This window comes from Mustela putorius, unplaced genomic scaffold (assembly GCF_011764305.1).
Source record: "Mustela putorius furo isolate JIRA1106 unplaced genomic scaffold, ASM1176430v1.1 tig00000281_pilon_pilon_pilon, whole genome shotgun sequence".
NCBI lineage: Eukaryota > Metazoa > Chordata > Mammalia > Carnivora > Mustelidae > Mustela > Mustela putorius.
In genome coordinates, this window is record NW_025421343.1 from 18,697,050 (window position 1) to 18,713,511 (window position 16,462).

At 53.4% G+C, this 16,462-nt stretch overlaps 1 protein-coding gene and 1 long non-coding RNA gene across 7 annotated transcripts in view; one reads left to right on the forward strand and one right to left on the reverse strand.

The window, feature by feature from the left end:
• The window catches only part of KCNIP3 (potassium voltage-gated channel interacting protein 3), an 80,616-nt gene extending 68,754 nt beyond the window's left edge, over nucleotides 1–11,862 (forward strand). For all 3 annotated transcript variants that reach the window (XM_013045034.2, XM_004770942.3, XM_004770945.3), the window contains 7 exons: nucleotides 2,807–2,931; nucleotides 3,383–3,452; nucleotides 3,750–3,820; nucleotides 9,444–9,551; nucleotides 10,226–10,330; nucleotides 11,013–11,075; nucleotides 11,695–11,862. In XM_013045034.2, coding sequence (XP_012900488.1) covers nucleotides 2,807–2,931; nucleotides 3,383–3,452; nucleotides 3,750–3,820; nucleotides 9,444–9,551; nucleotides 10,226–10,330; nucleotides 11,013–11,075; nucleotides 11,695–11,742 — 590 coding nt within the window. In that variant the 3' untranslated portion in view covers nucleotides 11,743–11,862. The remainder of the gene's footprint in view (nucleotides 1–2,806; nucleotides 2,932–3,382; nucleotides 3,453–3,749; nucleotides 3,821–9,443; nucleotides 9,552–10,225; nucleotides 10,331–11,012; nucleotides 11,076–11,694) is intronic.
• On the reverse strand, nucleotides 4,551–9,506 carry LOC106003632. Of its 4 annotated transcripts, XR_006606475.1 has the most exons (5): nucleotides 9,431–9,506; nucleotides 6,732–6,818; nucleotides 5,763–5,851; nucleotides 5,318–5,613; nucleotides 4,551–4,984 (listed from the first exon to the last, which is right to left on the reverse strand). It is a non-coding gene; the product is annotated as an uncharacterized LOC106003632 (long non-coding RNA). The 4 variants fall into 4 exon arrangements; XR_006606473.1 differs by having other exon boundaries at nucleotides 5,318–5,788; XR_001176236.2 differs by having other exon boundaries at nucleotides 5,318–5,851.
• Nucleotides 11,863–16,462: the final 4,600 nt, after the last annotated feature.

Sequence of the window (16,462 nt, forward strand, 5' to 3'; positions counted from 1 at the left end):
CTCTATGTTTGTCTATTTTCTCTTTTTGCTGATTTTCACTCTTACTTTTATATGATCTCCTTTCTTCTAAAAACTTTGAACTTAATTTGCTTTCTTTCTGGATTCTGAAAAGCTTAGATCTAGAAGTTTATATCATTGACTCTATACCTATCTTCCTTTCTAATAAAGTAACTTAAAGCTGTAAATTTCCCTCTAAATGTAGCTTTGCCTGCAGCCAGAAAATTTTGGTATGCTGTGGTTTTATTATCATTCAATGCAAAATATCTCAAGATTGTCCTTGTGACTTTCCTTCTCTGACTTATGGGTATGGTAGAAGTATGTGTTTTATTTCCAAGCATTTGAGATTTTTTTTTAACCTATCTTGTTTTTTGAGATTTTGATACCATTGTGGTCAGAGTTTTGCACTATAGTCCAGCATCTGATACATGTTGGGAACCACTAAACGTGTATTCTATAATTGTTGGGGGTAAGGGTTTAGAGATATTAATTTGATGAAATTAGTTGATAGTGTTTTTTCAAATCTTTTGTTTCTTTACTTCTACCATTTACTGGGGAAGCATGTTAAGATCTTCAACTGTAACTGTGGTTTATCTGTCTCTCCCTTTAGTTTTGAAGTTTTTTGCTTCAGTTGTTTTAAAGTTGTCATTAGGTGGATGTATATGTTTCGTATTGCTCTGTCTTCTTGATGATTTAATCCTTATAGCATTATAAAATATTCCTCTTTGTCTCTAGTCATAACATTTGTCTTGAGGTCTCCTTTTTCTACTAGTAATATAGCCACATCAGGTTTCTTATCTATTCTACTCTTCTAATTTACATCTGCATGCACATTTCACATTAAATCTGTGATTTAAGGGTATCCTTTTGTAAGTAGCATATAGTTGGGTCTCTTGCTTTTTCATCCACTCTGAAATGTCTGCCTCTTAGTTGAAGTAGGCAACTGATTTTTAACCTCCATTTATGATGCGATGTGTCCCTTTAATCTACTGCACAGTTCTCCCTGGCGTGCACCCTCCATGTTGTGCCCACCAATCCTGCCTGTGATGCACCCCTGGGATGCCTCCAACTCCCCCATCAAAAATCTTATTGCTATGAACATCCTTGTATAGTCCCCTAGCTGGCTAAGATTCTATCTGAGATGTTTACCCAGAGTAGAGTGTCTTGCTTGTAAGGTTTGCCTATACTTCATTTGATGAAGGATTGCCAGATTTAACAGTATGTCCTCATGGTGGTGGGCACGACCCAGAAGGGAGAGCAAAAAGAAGATGAGGAAAACGGAAAGAGTGGGAAGGCTTGCTGCAGTCCCGTGCTGGAGACAGTGGGGTTGGGACCCACTATGCAGGTGGAGGGGTTTGCCTTGGCCAGCAACCGGGACAGTTCGTTCCCAGAGAAAGAGGGAAAGCAGGTGATATTTGGGCCAATACAGGTAGATGGGTAGACATGGGGGTGGGAGCTTGGAGAAATTCTCTTCTGGGGCTTCTGTTTTCTCAATAATGTAGGAAGCAGCCTGACAAGGGATGGGGAAGGAGGCACTGGGAATTTAAAGAGAAGAGAGGTATGAAAGCGCTGTCTTGGACCAAGGCAACAGAGCCTGATTGCCAGGCCCTTGCAGGGCATGTGGCCCTGAGCAAGAGCCACATTTAAAGAGAAGAGAGGTATGAAAGCGCTGTGCGTGGACCAAAGCAACAGAGCCTGATTGCCAGGTCCTTGCAGGGCATGTGGCCCTGAGCAAGAGCCAGCAGGACTTGTGGGAGAGGCCTGGTGCTGGGCAGCCCAGTCCAGGGCTCAGTGTGTTCCGGTTAGCAGTGCTGCCCCCTTGGTGCTGACTCGCCTCTGTGGGCATGGGGTGGTTGGTACAGAGCGGCTCATAGCCCTTCCTGTGCAGTGGGAGCCAGTAAGCAGCCGTGAGATAATCACACAGTCACTGTTGTGCGGGACGCCAGGGGAGGCTAGGGGTGGTGGCAGCGCAGTGGGGATCGTGGTACCCATTTCAGTGGGAAGTTCTGTAATTACGTGAGCCTGCTGTTAGCAAGGCTCTCAGTGCTGTTTTGTCAATAGCTCGATTTTGTGTTGTAGAAGTGATGCATGCTGTACCAAAAGAAATGAGAAAAATGTAAAAAAAAAAATCACAAATAAGAAAGTAAAGATCACCTGAAATTGACCTCCCTCCTCCCTGCAAAGATAACCATGGTTAATTAACATTTAGATGTGTTATTATTAAAGGAAAGGTCTTGTCTCTTGTCCCTGCCCTATGGGCCCTTGAGGTCTGACCTCCTATGCAATGTGACTGACACCCTCACACCAAATGCAGCCAAGCAGCAGCATGTTAGGCTGGTTGGGCCAAGAGCGGTGACCTCCCATTCCTGGGGGTAATCAGGGAGGGCAGCGTGGAGGAGGTGGTCCAGGAACTGTATCTCAAAGGCTGAGGTCCATTGAGTTTCTCTTGCTGTCTTTTTTTCTCCCACGTCCCTTTGTTCGGTGGCTCTCTCGGATAAGACCAGCTCTCAGCCCCCATCCCACATGCGGCTGAGAGGGTAAGACACTCTAGATGAGGCAAGTGGAAGGGGCCTACTCTGCATGAGGAGCAAAGCAGCAGAGCAGCCATAAGGCACAACTCCTCTGAGTGTGTGTCGTTCCATCATAGCCACTCCATTTGTGTAGTGCACAGCCTGCGGGGACGTACATGGTAGTCACGTAAGGAGAACCCTCCACCCCTACTTTAGCACATGGCCTAGTTCCCACACTGGAGCTAGAGGAGGAGCAGGGGCACTTGTTCCATCCTCCCTGGGTCTGTGTCCCCTTCCAGATAGCAGCGACAGTGAGCTGGAGCTGTCCACAGTGCGCCACCAGCCGGAGGGATTGGACCAGCTGCAGGCACAGACCAAGTTCACCAAGAAGGAGCTGCAGTCCCTCTACAGGGGCTTCAAGAACGTGAGTGCTACCCATGCCTCCGGGGCAGGCCCTGACCCACCTAGTCCTCCTGTCCCAGGCTCCAGGAAGGAGGGATCCTGACCCAAAGAGACCTTCTAGAAACTTATCCATGGCTCAGCAAACATCCCAGGGGCCTTTATGGGTCTTAAGTTTTGTGGGAGAGCTGTCTGGGGTTGGTCAGGTCCCCAAATCAGCATTCTGAAGGCACCATCCTCCTTTCTGTGTGTTCCTAATGCTGACCCAGGGAAGGAGCAGATGGTGAGACTTACCACTTTCTGCTCCTGCATTACCCTGCCCCAAGGCCAGACTTTCCCCGGCTCCGGGGCTCAATAGCACTCAGCAGTATCTCAGGCAGCAGTATCCCTGGAGGGAGGAGAGAGGCCAGGCCCTCTGCAGTCTGGTGTGGGGCTGGGGATGGCTGAGGTCACTAAAGGGTGACTTCCTGCTGCAGGAGTGTCCCACAGGCCTGGTGGATGAAGACACCTTCAAACTCATTTACTCCCAGTTCTTCCCTCAGGGAGGTGAGTCTGAGGCCAGGCCCCCTGGCTCTTCCCCAAATCCCCACGTCTCCCCCGTGGGGGGGGGGGACTCTTCTCTTGTGCCCCTATAAACAGTGGCTGTCACATTTATGGGGAGGGGACCCTTGCTTCTACCCTTTGCCTGCCAGAGGCCTGGTGCTGCCTCTGTCCTGGTGGAAGGGTGGGGAACTCCAGCTTTGGAGGCCGCTAGAACCCGCCAGCCACCATGGGGCTGCCTGGGTGGGAGCCTCGACACACCCCAGGGGCCTTTATGGGTGTTCCTAATGCTGCTCTCCCCAGATGCCACCACTTACGCACACTTCCTCTTCAACGCCTTCGACGCTGATGGGAATGGGGCCATCCGCTTTGAGGTAGGTCCCCGACAACCTCCCACATCCCCTGCCCCTGCAGCCCTCCGGGGTGGATCTCCCTGCCCTGAGGCCTCTCTCAGGCCTTCCAGTGGCCAGGCACGATCCTGGGTGTGAGTGGTCCCATATGTCCTTCCGAGAAGGAGCAGACTGTGCTGGGCTGGCTGGCCCTGGCCCTAACTGTGAAGCTAGGGCAAGGGGATGTGGCCTTCTGACTCCCACTCTCCTTCTCACTCAGCCTTCTCTTCCATTCTGTCCCACCAAGCCAAGAGACCTGCAAAGGCACACTGAGGCCATAAGGAACCCAGTGTAAAATTTCATTTGAAAAGGGGGCTCAGACTCAGGGGTCTGTGCTTCCGGCAGGATTTCAGGCCCCCAGCTCCAGAATGTAGCCCTTTGTTCCAAGGCAGGTGAGGCAGGCTGAGTGGGTGTGATGTGCCCGCCTCTGATGCCTGCCCACTCCCCCCCCCTCCCTGGGCCTTGCCTCTGCAGGGCCTGCGAGTGGGCTGGCCCCGCTGTGGGCTCCACCTCGGCTGGCCACATGGGACCACTTGAGAGAGGCCCCGTCTGTGGAGCCCAGGCCCCTAAAAATAGCTGCAGGCGAAAAGCTGAAACCTCTTTGGAGAGGAGAACCTTGCTGAGAGCCCGGCCTAATCGATAACCACCCTGCTCGGCTTCCAGGGCCAAGGGCAGCTGACAGGAAAGCAGAGGAGGGAGCCGGCTGGGCTCAGGAAGCCCCTGGACGCACTGGGGGTGTAATAATAACCCGTCGGTAATGCCGCTCGGTTGATTTTTGTGTCGCGGCCAGCCTGCACACTGACGGCGTGGGGGAGGGGGGCGGCGAGGCCACAGCCTTGTCCTGTGACCGCAGGGGCCTCGCCCGCCCCTGGGCTGCAGGCTCAGGGCTAGTGTCTGCGTGAATCCAGTGTCGTCATTTGTCCTGTCTTCAGTGATACCCACATGTGGCAAAAACCCAAGCACCGCAAAGGTTGACAGGAAAAACTGATTGTCCTGCCCTGTGACCAGGCTCTTGTGTATCCTTGAGGGGACATCTAAGATTTCCAGAACTGAAGGGTGGGGAGGACTCGTGTGATGGACCCAACCAGGGCTCTGTGAGAGAGTTTTTCTTGTTGGGAAATCAGCTGACAAACAATGAATTCTGGAACACTGAAAAGAAATTAAAAAAAAAGGTTACTTGAGAAAAAAAAATCATAAGGAACATTGGGGTACATATGGCCCTTCTTCTCACTACATCTGTATTTTTGGATGAGCCATGAGAGACTGTGGACTCTAAGAAACTGAAGGCTTTGAAGGGGGGAGCTTGGGGGGATGTTGAGCCTGGTGGTGGGTATTAAGGAAGGCATGTATTACATGAAGCACTGGGTGTGGTGCATAAACAATGAATCTTGGAACACAAAAAATAAAATTAAAATAATAAAATTATGTAAGTTAAAAAATTGAAAAAAAAAAAAAAAAGAAAGAAATCAGCTAACAGCTCACCAGGGTCCTGGTGCGTGTTGGGTGTCAGGAAGGTCTCAGTCCCCCACCCCCGCCATGGGGTCTGGTGGGCCCTTTCAGGCAGTAGGCGGTGGGTCTTTGTGGAGTGTGCTGTCATTGGCTGAGTTGGGGGCACTGGTGCCGAAGGCCCTCTGCCAGGAGCCTTCTTAGAAGGTCAGGTATCTCCGGCATCATCTGGGACCTTCCAGGGGCTTCCGTGGGCTTCTTTGCTGTGAGGTCAGCTCCTCTGGTTCCATAATGTGTATGTTTATCTTGAGGACCATCTTGATTTCCGCATTCTGCTCTAGGACAGCATTTTCAGAAAGAGAGAAGGGGATGTGTGTCCTTGGGGATCTTCCAGTCGGCAGAGCCCAATCCTGGGTGCCCCATGGGTTGGGGTTCCTGTGGCAGGAAGGACTGTGAGGGGTGGGGGTGGCCCTTGGCCCACCTGAGATGGACTCTTCTCTTGTGCCCCTAAAACAGAAAGTCAGGTCCGCTTCTGGATATTTATAATGACCCCAGTCCTTGTTGTATATTCTTGAGAGACAAGACACATGTTAATTAAAGTGTATCAATATGGTAAAATATGGCAACTTCCCTATCCTCAACGAAAAGAGCACCAGAAAACAGAACAGCACCCAAGCCAACCTCATATTTGCCAAGTGGGAGAAGCGGTCCCACATCCCACCCCAGGGTCGGCTTGCTTCGAGGTTCCTCTTGGGTCCTCTGGGATCTCCCTGCAGGAGGGAGCCTGGTCGTGGCCTCCCCAGCACAGGCCCAGGCCATGTGCCTGCAGATCGATGCCCCAGAACCCCCCATGCCATCCAGGGCCTTTCTCATTCACCCCACACGTCTTGCCAGCACATGCTGCTGTTTCGGAGTTGGGGCTGGTTGTGTGTCTGGAGGAAGGGGCGGCCACCTCTCCCTGAGCTCCCTCTGCAGGAACCCCCTCCCTGTGTCATTCACTGGCCAAACCCCACGTGGGGGCAGTAACTAGAGAGAACATGCAGGCCGTCATCACACCCTCTGCCTCCCTGCTCTGGCTGAGCTCCTGCTCTGAACTCTCCCAGAGACCTCTCGTGTGCACTCAGGGGCTTCTCGGTGTGGGAGCGGAGACCTGTGTCACTGTGCCACGGCTGGGCCCCCCAGGCTCCCTGGGCTCTGCCTCAGGGACACGACGGCAGAGCAAGGGCTGTGGAGGCGAGAGACTTCGTTTGCCTTGGAGTCAGGGGGTTACAGCTGGTGACAGTCCCACATGAAACTGTGCTGTGTGGGGCTGGAAGTTTAGGACTACCAAGTCCTCGGACGTTTGCTGGCAGGACATGGGGTACTCTGTGGGTTTTGGAGGAAGGTCCAAGTGGCCTCGCAGGGGACATTCCCACTCGTCCCTGGCTTAGTACCATCACCACTGATCTACCTGCACACTTAGGGACACAGAATGGAGACATTCCTCAGATGGTTGTGGCTGACTCTGAGGGCTGTGAGGCAGCAGGCAGGCCTGGGTCTGTGAAGACAAGATGGCAGCGTTAGTGGGGAGGAAAGTGGTACTGGCACCCCCCACACACACACACACCGTGACTCACATGAGAAGGGAGGCCCTATGTGGGCCTTCACCATCCCCTGCATCCTCAAAATGGGACTCCACACCTTTGCGTCCCATTGGGGAAGCCTGTCAGATCCCAGAGACGTGATTTCGGGGACGTGGTACCTCTTCATTAACTCATGCAAGAGCTTCAGTGATGATTCCCCAAACTGAGGCGGGTAGGAACCATCACCTGTTTCTCCTTTAACATTTTCTTCACTGACACACGCACAGTGGACTTTACGAGCCCAATAGAGTGACAGGGTGTGCTTTGAAAGAGCAGCCCTGAGGCGCCCACCCACACACCCGAGGAGGCCGCCACCTTCCACTGTAGCCCATTGCCACCGTTTGCCTCCGTGTCCCTGGTAGCACCTGTGTCCCCAGTGGCTGCCCAGTTCTAGACTACTGGTCCTCCACTGGGGGGGGGGGCAAGGAGCTGGGTCTCCCATGGGCATACACACCCCTCCCATATCCCCTGGCTTTCCAGAATGATAGGATTCAGGTGAGACAAGGACTGTGTTTTGCTCTGATGGTGTGAACGGATTACGTTTTCCTTCCCTGCACACATTTTTTTTTTTTAAGATTTTATTTATTTATTTGACAGACAGATCACATGTAGGCAGAGAGAGAGAGAGAGAAGCAGGCTCCCGCTGAGCAAAGAGCCCGATGCGGGGCTCGATCCCAGGACACTGAGATCATGACCTGAGCCGAAGGCAAGCGGCTTAATCCACTGAGCCACCCAGGCGCCCCAACCCTGCACACATTCTTACTTTGCTGCCAGTTAACAGTGGTCCTGTTTGTTGAGTTACCCGCGGCCTGTGACCTGTGATCTCATCATTAATTCAACCCCAGGCCTTTCTCCCATCATCCGGATGGGCACCTCCCTGGGGACGCTCCTCAGCCTCTCTCCTTCTGGGGTTGGATCCCCTGGTTCCAGAATTCCGCATCTTCCTCTTCCTTGCTTTATTCTCCCTTTTCAGGGGTACAGCTCTGAGCAGCTTCCTATGAAAGAGTAACATGGGAGGTAACTTTTGAGGCTTTAGGTATCTGGAAGCATCTCCACTGCGTTCCGAAGCTGCCGTGGGAAGTTGCCCTCCCTCCCCGTGGCGGTGGCCGCACTTCAATCAACGGCTTCTTACCAGAGGCAGAGCGTGCCGAATCCTAACCCTCTGTATGGGACCTGGTTTTGTTTGTTCTGTTTGGTTGTATTTTTCTCTCTGGAAGCTTGTAGGATTCTCTTTTTGCAGCCGGCGCCTGCAGGCCACACTGTAGGCCATTTCCGTGCACTATGCTTGGCCTCGGCAGGACCAGGATGCTCCCAGCCTTCCATTCTGGGAAGTCCTTCCCTGCTTCTCTGGCCTGCCTTCCTCCATCTCCTCCGACTCTCCCAGGAATTCCTGGTGCACGCGTGGTGGTTCCTCCGGAGTGGACCTCTTGTTGCCCTCTTTTCTTTTTTCCAGCTTTTTCCTTTTCACGTGACTTCATGGAAGATTCTACGTGCTCTTCCAAACCTCTTCTGAGTCTGTCATTTTGTTTTCTTATTTTCAATTCCCAAAGCTCCTTCTTATTCTCAATTTGTAGCATCCTATTCTTATTTTTGGGGGGTGACAGATGTCTAATCTCTACTTCTAGTCATTTTTCTTAAGTTTTTTCCTCCTGGAATAAGTTTTCTTTCTTCCAGGTTGCTTTCCTGTTTCCATTAGCCTTTCCCAGGTACAGACCTCCTTACATCCAGAAAATCTGATGTTCGAGGGGCAGCCCAACCCCTTAGTGCACAGCCCGGCCCCCTGCAGTTCGTCTGTCATCCTCCACTCCCTGTTCCAGGACAGCCCGGCTCTGCTCCCTTCTTTCAGAAGAACCTGGGAGGGCCCCATGGGGCAAGACGGCTCACCCTGCAAGCCTTCCAGGAACTGGAAGAAAGGGCTTGCTTTCCATCAACTGTGAGAGCAGTTGGAGTTTTCCCACAGAAGCCACTGGAACATTTATGAAACAGTATAATAAATTATCTGCACACCTCAGCAATGATTGCCCCACACAGGCATGCCGTGACGCCAGAGCTGAGCTCTGTTCGTTTAGCTTTTAAGCTGTAAGTTCTCAAGCACCTTGACCTGCAGATCCTTGGTGAACTAAAAGTGGAGCACCCCCTTTATTAAAAGAGCACCGTGGGTCTTCTCTGCCGGTACTCATTCATTAAATGGGTCTAAGACACCATGTATTTGAATATCTGTACTTGAGAAGATCAGGACCAGCCACCATGTTATCTCCACCACACACACGTGCGCACACACATACTCATGCCTGCACACGCAACCCTCGGGCACACACACATGTACACTCACACACTTGCACAAACACGCATGCATGTGCGCACTCACACACACATACATGTGTGCATACACACTCACGCATACACTCATACTGTGTTGACCTAATAGACACCTGCCTGCACTGTAAGGAAGACTCCTCACCTACAGGGGTGTGAGGCCACACGGCAAAGTGGAAATGAAGTCTGGGCATGGGGCTGTCACTCTTACCCTCCCTCCGTAGGACTTTGTGGTCGGCCTCTCCATCCTCCTGCGAGGAACAGTCCACGAGAAGCTCAAGTGGGCCTTTAACCTCTATGACATCAACAAGGATGGCTACATCACCAAAGAGGTACAGGGCGGTGGGGGTCCCTCTCCCTTGTTGCTGGCACCACACACCCAGTCTCTCTCCGCTGCTCCCCTGCTGGCCCTGTCTCCCGTTCCTGTTCAGAAAGGTGGCTCTCAGCCCCGCCCTGGTGGGGACAGCAGCCAGGGGACTCTCCTCCTCTTCAGGCTCTTGGTCCTGGATGCCTGGGTGCAGGGGGCATGGGGCTTGTTCTGTGCCCTTCCCCACACAGCTTGGTCTAGTCCGACAAAGATTCTCAGGTCATTCTTTCCTTACAGGGAGATCCTGAGGGAGACACGGTAGAGAAGCTGGGGACAGAGGGTGGGAGTTGCTGGCCTTGGCTCCTCCCAGCCAGGGGGGGCAGTGTGGCTCTTTCAGGCAGGTGGGGGTCTTCGCCATACTGGCCTATAGTCTGGTTTTGTTCGGCCCAAGCATTTTCTTGTATATGAAAGAGTTGCTACAGTTTCAGATTTTGGAGATGGCACATTAAAATCTAGCTCCAGCTTCTGGAGAGTCAGAGGCTCACGTGGGTATGCTAGATGGGGGTGAGCCCGTCTCCGTCCAGCTGGGGCTCCCCTCCTGCTCCCTCCCTCCTCAGAGGCAGCCTCTCCCCTTGGGCCCTGGTATGTCCCCACATCCTCGCAGCCGGGCTCATGCCAGCCGCCCCGGCCCCCCTCCAGGAGATGCTGGCCATTATGAAGTCCATCTATGACATGATGGGCCGCCACACGTACCCTGTCCTGCGGGAGGACGCACCCCTGGAGCACGTGGAGAGGTTCTTCCAGGTGAGAACTCTAGCCCCGGACCCTGAGAAGAAGGGCCGATGGGGGAGGGATGGGGTCCCCCTCTTAGGACAACCCTGGGTGGGCCACTCCCCCTCTCTGAGCTCACCTCTCCCCACGAGGAGGTTAACCTTGCATCCCCCACCGGGCTGGTTGTCAGGATCCCATGGAGCAGATAAAAACATCACCTCCACTCCCCAACCCACTGAGCCTCCTCTTGGGGCACGCCAGGGCCTGTGGATTCCAGGGCATTTGACACCCCAGGCCAGTGTTCTGGTGCCTTCCAAGAGCTCTCCCAGCCCCTCCAGAAAAACCACGCAGGAGGAGTAGGGTTGGGTGACCTTGCTCCGTGTCCATGGGGACGAAAGGGGCTGAAGTTTCTACCTCCCATTTGCTGGCCGCCCGTGCTGTGCCTCCATTGCTCCATCTGCCCTGGCTGCCCGCCAGGGAGGTAGGGGGACAGAGGGGCGTGGGGATGCACTGCGGGAAGTGGAAGCCCAAGAAGGCTGCTGGGAAGTGGCTGGGTGTAGGGAGCAGGCCGGGGAGGTGCCGGAGAGGTCAGCTATGCCATGGAGGTAGCCGGGGAGGGCCCTTCATGTGGCCCGGATCCAGCATAGAAGGCAGAGGGGACAGGTTGGGATGGAAGGGACCCACAGACTAACTGAGGCCATGGCTTGGGTTACAGAAAATGGACCGGAATCAGGACGGGGTGGTGACCATTGATGAGTTCTTGGAGACCTGTCAGAAGGTAGGTGGCATCGGGAGTCGAGGACACCCAGGGTCCTGCCCCTGCCGGCCCGAGCCCCTCCCGACCTCTAGACTTCATATTGCCACTTTGGTCTGAGCCCATCCCTTGGCCACCCGCTCCTGCCGGCCCACAGCCCACGGGCTCACCATCCCTCGGACTGCCCTGTAGGGCCTCACGTCAGAGCGGCAGACGCAGACCAACAGGACAGTTGGGCCCCTGGGCCCACAGCACGGGGTCACACTGTAAGAAAGGTGCCTGGAGCCTCCCCTGGCCTTGCTGTTGGCTTTCCTCTTCAGAGCACCCTGGGGGTCCATGACACGTGCCTCCCCGTCTCACTCCCAGAGCCGCCTCTCAGGGGCCTCTGGGCGCCCCCTGAGTGCAGCCGAGGAAGTCTGTCTGTCCGCAGGTCAGCAGCTCCCGGAGGTGCTTGTAGTTGGGCTCGGGGGCTGAAGAGAGGCTGGGCCCAACCAGGTGCCCCTGCCCCCAGGGAGACAGACAGAGCAGTCGCTGCGGGGTTCCGAGTCTCTGGAAGGAATCTGCTGAGGGTAGGATCAGTGTGGGCATGGCCTGCGCCACCCGCCCGGGCTCTGACCGGGCCCCTTCTCCTCTCTCCACACAGGATGAGAACATCATGAGCTCCATGCAGCTGTTTGAGAACGTCATCTAGGCCGTGGCGGGGGGGAGGGGTCCTTGAGTGGCCAGTGCCACCTCTGCCCCCAAAGAAATCTCAGTCCTGCCGGGAGCAGCTTCTATGAGAAACTTTTTTTCTAATATATTTGCAAAAAGTGAACAGTCTGCTCTAGACACACACACATAGAGCCTATTCCTCTGGGCTGGGAGAGGGGGTGCAGAGGTCAGGGAGGGGCGGAGTCTGGCTGGCTGGGAGCCGGATCCAGGTGACGAGAGCTGTACCACCTAGGGCCAGCCCCTGTCCGGGCCAGTGCAGTGGGGCTGCCCCTGGAGTGGGCACTGAGCGAGCCATGTCTGCAGGCTGCTGGCTGCGAGGTACTGTCTGGAAAGTGCTCAAGGTCCCCTTACAGAAGAGGGTCCAGTCTCCAAAAGGCCCCTCTTGTGAGTCCCCTTGCCCCTCCTCCCGTCACCCTTCTTTCCCACCCCACACAGGCCAGGTTGTGGGGGCTACTCTGGCGTTTTTGTCCCCCAGCCACTCCCCTGCCCACCGACTACACTCCCAGAATGCTCATCACCGCAGGATGCTTGCCGGGCAATAGGATCAAGGGAGTTGGGACGGGGAAAGAGGTAGGAATGGAGACGGCCTGCTGTTTCCTGGAAACACTTCCCTGGGGTCCCAGGATGCCCGTCACCCCACTGGCAAGCTCCAGCGGTAAGAGGCCACTGGACTGTCTTCTCTCCATCCTGGGAAGGGGGCCTCTCAAGCTCAGGGATTAGGTTTCTTGGTGGAGAATCTTAGGGAACTGTCTGCCAAGTCCACTATAATGGAGGAAGACTTCCCTTGCCCCAGTCCGAGCCCAGTGGGAATGAAGTGGGTGGGGCTGCCCATCCCCGTCTGGCACTAGAATGTTCAACCCCAAGGTCATGAACAGGTCCTAAGAAGAGGTCACAAGGATCAGGGACTGGCAGCCAGGGAGCACAGGTGGCAGAGCAAGCCCGAGAAGGGGCTTCTCCCTACTTTCTTGCCTGTTCCTGTGTCCCTTGGCCCCCAGCTTGGATGAGCCCCCCCCACTACCACTTCCTGGTTAGGGTCCTAACGTGATGTGTCCAGCCCTCTCTACACAGGCTCCCCCAAGCCCATACAGAAAGCACAAGCACCCAGAGCCACTCAGGCTGCAGCCCACAGAGGGAGCCAAGGATACTCTGGTTTTCCAAGATCAGGCTCTCCTGGTGGGCTGAGGCCGGGGTCACGGTGGCCCCAATCAGGTAGTTCTCAAGAAGAAGCATGGAGCTCCATTCTGTGCCTCAGAGCCCTGCGGCCTCAAAGCCCATCCCCATTCCAGCCCGGCTCACCAATATTCAAAAGCACAAATCGTAGGGACTGTCCTTGTCTGCGTTCTTCTCTGGGGATGGAGGCTCCTGTCAGCCTGAAGGCAGAGCCAAAAGTGAGGGCTGAGGGGCCTGAGGCTGAGTGGGAGATCAAGAGAAACTTCCAGGAAAGAGAGAGGCTGCTCTCCTCCACCCAGGCCTCCCCGAGAAGGAACCCGGCCCTTTCTGAGGAACATTCCCATACAATACATTCCACCGGCTGTCTCTCTGCTCAGGCCTGGCCCAGGGGTGTGAGCAGGGCCCTCAAAGGAAAGTGGAATGGTGGACGCCATGGAGATTGGCCTGGTTTGGTCACGGGGACCCCTTGGCACCTACACACACAGGTGGTCCTCTCCCTCGGAGTTGTACTGACACCCCATCTCCAGTCTGACTGAAATGAGGGGTCTTCCCTCCTCCAGGAGGGCATCAGCTTTCCCTGGCTCAGGGATCTTCTCCCCCTCCGCCCACCTCCAGCCCTCTCGGCTGGCATAGCTGTGCTTCTAAGGGGCCCAGGCCATGGAGAGGGTCACCACCATGCTCCTGCCCCTCTTGGCCTGGGGCCAGACTGGCTACACGTCCAAGCAGGAGGGGTCTGTCTCCCACGCTGGGATGCGGACTGGCCGCATGTCTGCATGGCAGAAGCATCTCCCTGGGGTGCAGCCTGGGAGGGTGGTTCCTGTTCTCAGCGCCCACCAATATTCAGTCCTGTATATTTTAATAAAATAAACTTGGCAAAGAAGAGGGACTCTTGTTGGCTTTATCCCAACTCTGGATTTCAGTCCAGCCCCTCCCATCCCTGCTGCTAATTAGCAATGGCTCTTGCCCAGGGCTGTGCTGGTAAATGTTTGACATTCCCTGAAGTGTAGCACTTGCCAGTGTCCACGCTTGCTGGCTCACCAGCTCTCAGGCTCCCACTGTGCCGGCACTATGGGCGGAGCCAGGCAGGGAGGCCCACTGTTGGGAAGCCTGTACAAGAAGCTCCAACCCCCGGAACCTCTGCAGAACCCATGGGACGGGCTGCCTTCTTGAGGTGCCATTTGTATTCCCTCCCAGATCCTTTTTCTTTTTCAGTGCCAAGAAGTCGTTCCTGCCATGTCCCCTTGGCTGGAGGGTGCAGAGCAGAAGCAGAATCTGCCTGAAGATAGTTTCCTCTCCTGGCTTTATTTTCAAAAGAGTAAACTCAGTGAGAATGATGCCAGGGGAGGGGCAAGAAATGAAAACCTGGCATGGAAGAGTGGAAGGGCTTTCCCCAACTCAAGGATGGGGAGGAGGGAGGTTCTCGGGGATCTGCAGTGCTTTAAGGACCAGCCCCCATGCTATGTGACATCACCTCCACAGTAAACACAGACCCAAGCCTCCATGAGTCACCAGGCTTGGCTGATGGGCATCTCAGCAGTAGTTGGGAGGACAGGTGACAGGAACCCACTTCCACCACCACACACACCAAAAGGCCCTAGGGCCTTGGCGCAATCCAGGTAAGGAAGCCCTGACCTTGCTGTCTAGGATGGGATATCCTGCATTTGCCATGGGCTGACCACCATGGTGAGCATGTTCACTCTGGTCACAGCCTAAAGGGATGCTGGGTTAAAAGATCTTAGGACCTCCCGGTCATTGAAGAATGGAGCCAAGCAGGTGGCTTGAGGCTGGGTGTAAGCACTGACTCAGTTCATGATGGTCTACTGAGCTAAGAGTGGGGAAAGCCCATCCGTCCAGCCAGCCAGCCAGCCTCCCTCCATCTATCCATCATCCATCCTCCCTTCATCCATCCTACTTACAGCCATCTATGCATCCATGCATCCATCATCCATCCATCATCCATCCTCCCTCCATCCATCATCCATCCTCCCTCCATCTATCCATCATCCATCCATCATCCATCATCCATCCTCCCTCCATCTATCCACCATCCATCCATCATCCATCCTCCTTCCATCCATCCTTGCATCCGTGCATCCATCATCCATCCTCCATCCATGCATCCATCATCCATCCATTTATACATATGTTTTCTATTGATTCACTAAGAACCTTCCTGACCTGGATACTCAGTGCAGAGGTGGTGATCAGGGTATGACTTCTGGGTAGCTGGTGGCACTGACGGGTTCAAAGGAGCCCTGGGTACAGGGACAGGAGACTTAGTCCTGACCTCGGCCATAAAACGTATGTGGCCTTGGACAAGTCCCATCCTCTCTTGCTCCCTGGGTGTTGGTGTAGAAGAGAGGGAGAGAACACTTTCCAACTCATTTTTTAAAGAGTGGTATTACCAGGATTTTTAAACAACTAGTCATGGGTAGGATAAGAAGGAAAAATAGAGGACATTCTCAACCATAAAACAAGGGTGTAAATAATCAGAATATCAGTAAACCCATTCCAACAATGTATGTATTATATCATGACAGATTTGGGTTTATCCCAGAAGTGCAAGGTTTGCCATTTAAAAATATAGACACTTCAGTTTCCAATAACATGGAGTGTCTAGGTGACTGAATTATTCCTTCCACTGAAAACAACTAAAAATCTAGGATAAAATAACTTCTTAGAAAAATCACTGACCTGACCAAAAGGTAAAGCATTCTTGGACCAGGAACTGAGTGAATATGGAAATTCAGAGATGTAAGCAGAGCCATGAAAGGACTTTTTGAAACAGGTAAGCTTGGCTGAGTTTGGTTTAACATCCTTTAAAAGCCTAAGGTATAAGAGATCAAGCCCAGGATTTACCCAGGTGAGAAATCTATCACGAAATCCTCCACAGAACTGGGACCCCAGTTACACCCTTGGGGCTAATGAGCGTGAACCAGAAGGAAACCCAGCTGTTCCCACCTTCTCTCCAAGGAGGCTGCAAGAAAATTTGACTATCTCAATCCCCCAGTAAAACTGGGAAAACTCATCCCTAAAATTAGGAAACATGAGGGGTTCCTGGATGTCTCAGTCAGTTGAACATCCGACTCTTGATTTTGGCTCAGGTCGTGATCTTGGGGTCCTGGGATTGAGCTCACCAGGGAGTCTGCTTGAGATTCTCTTTCCCTCTGCCCCTGCCCTGTGTGTACACATGCTCTCTCTAAAATAAATAAATCTTCAAAAATATTAGGAAGCATGAGCTAAACTTTATGTGAGTTTGCAGCCCAGATTCACACAGAAAATATGATTGAAAATTTAATTCGTAGTGATCTGTGTAAAGTTGAAGGAAAATGAGCAGATTCAGTCAACAACAACTGAGTATTCAAAGAAACAAGACACTATAAGTGAGGTTCAGTAGAAATAGCAGGCTGCATCAACAGACCCAAAGGGCTTCCAATAATGGAATTATCAGACATAACTATAAAAGATTCTATTTAATATGTTTATAGAAATAAAACGCACACTTGAAAAGTGTGTATGTAGAAAAGACT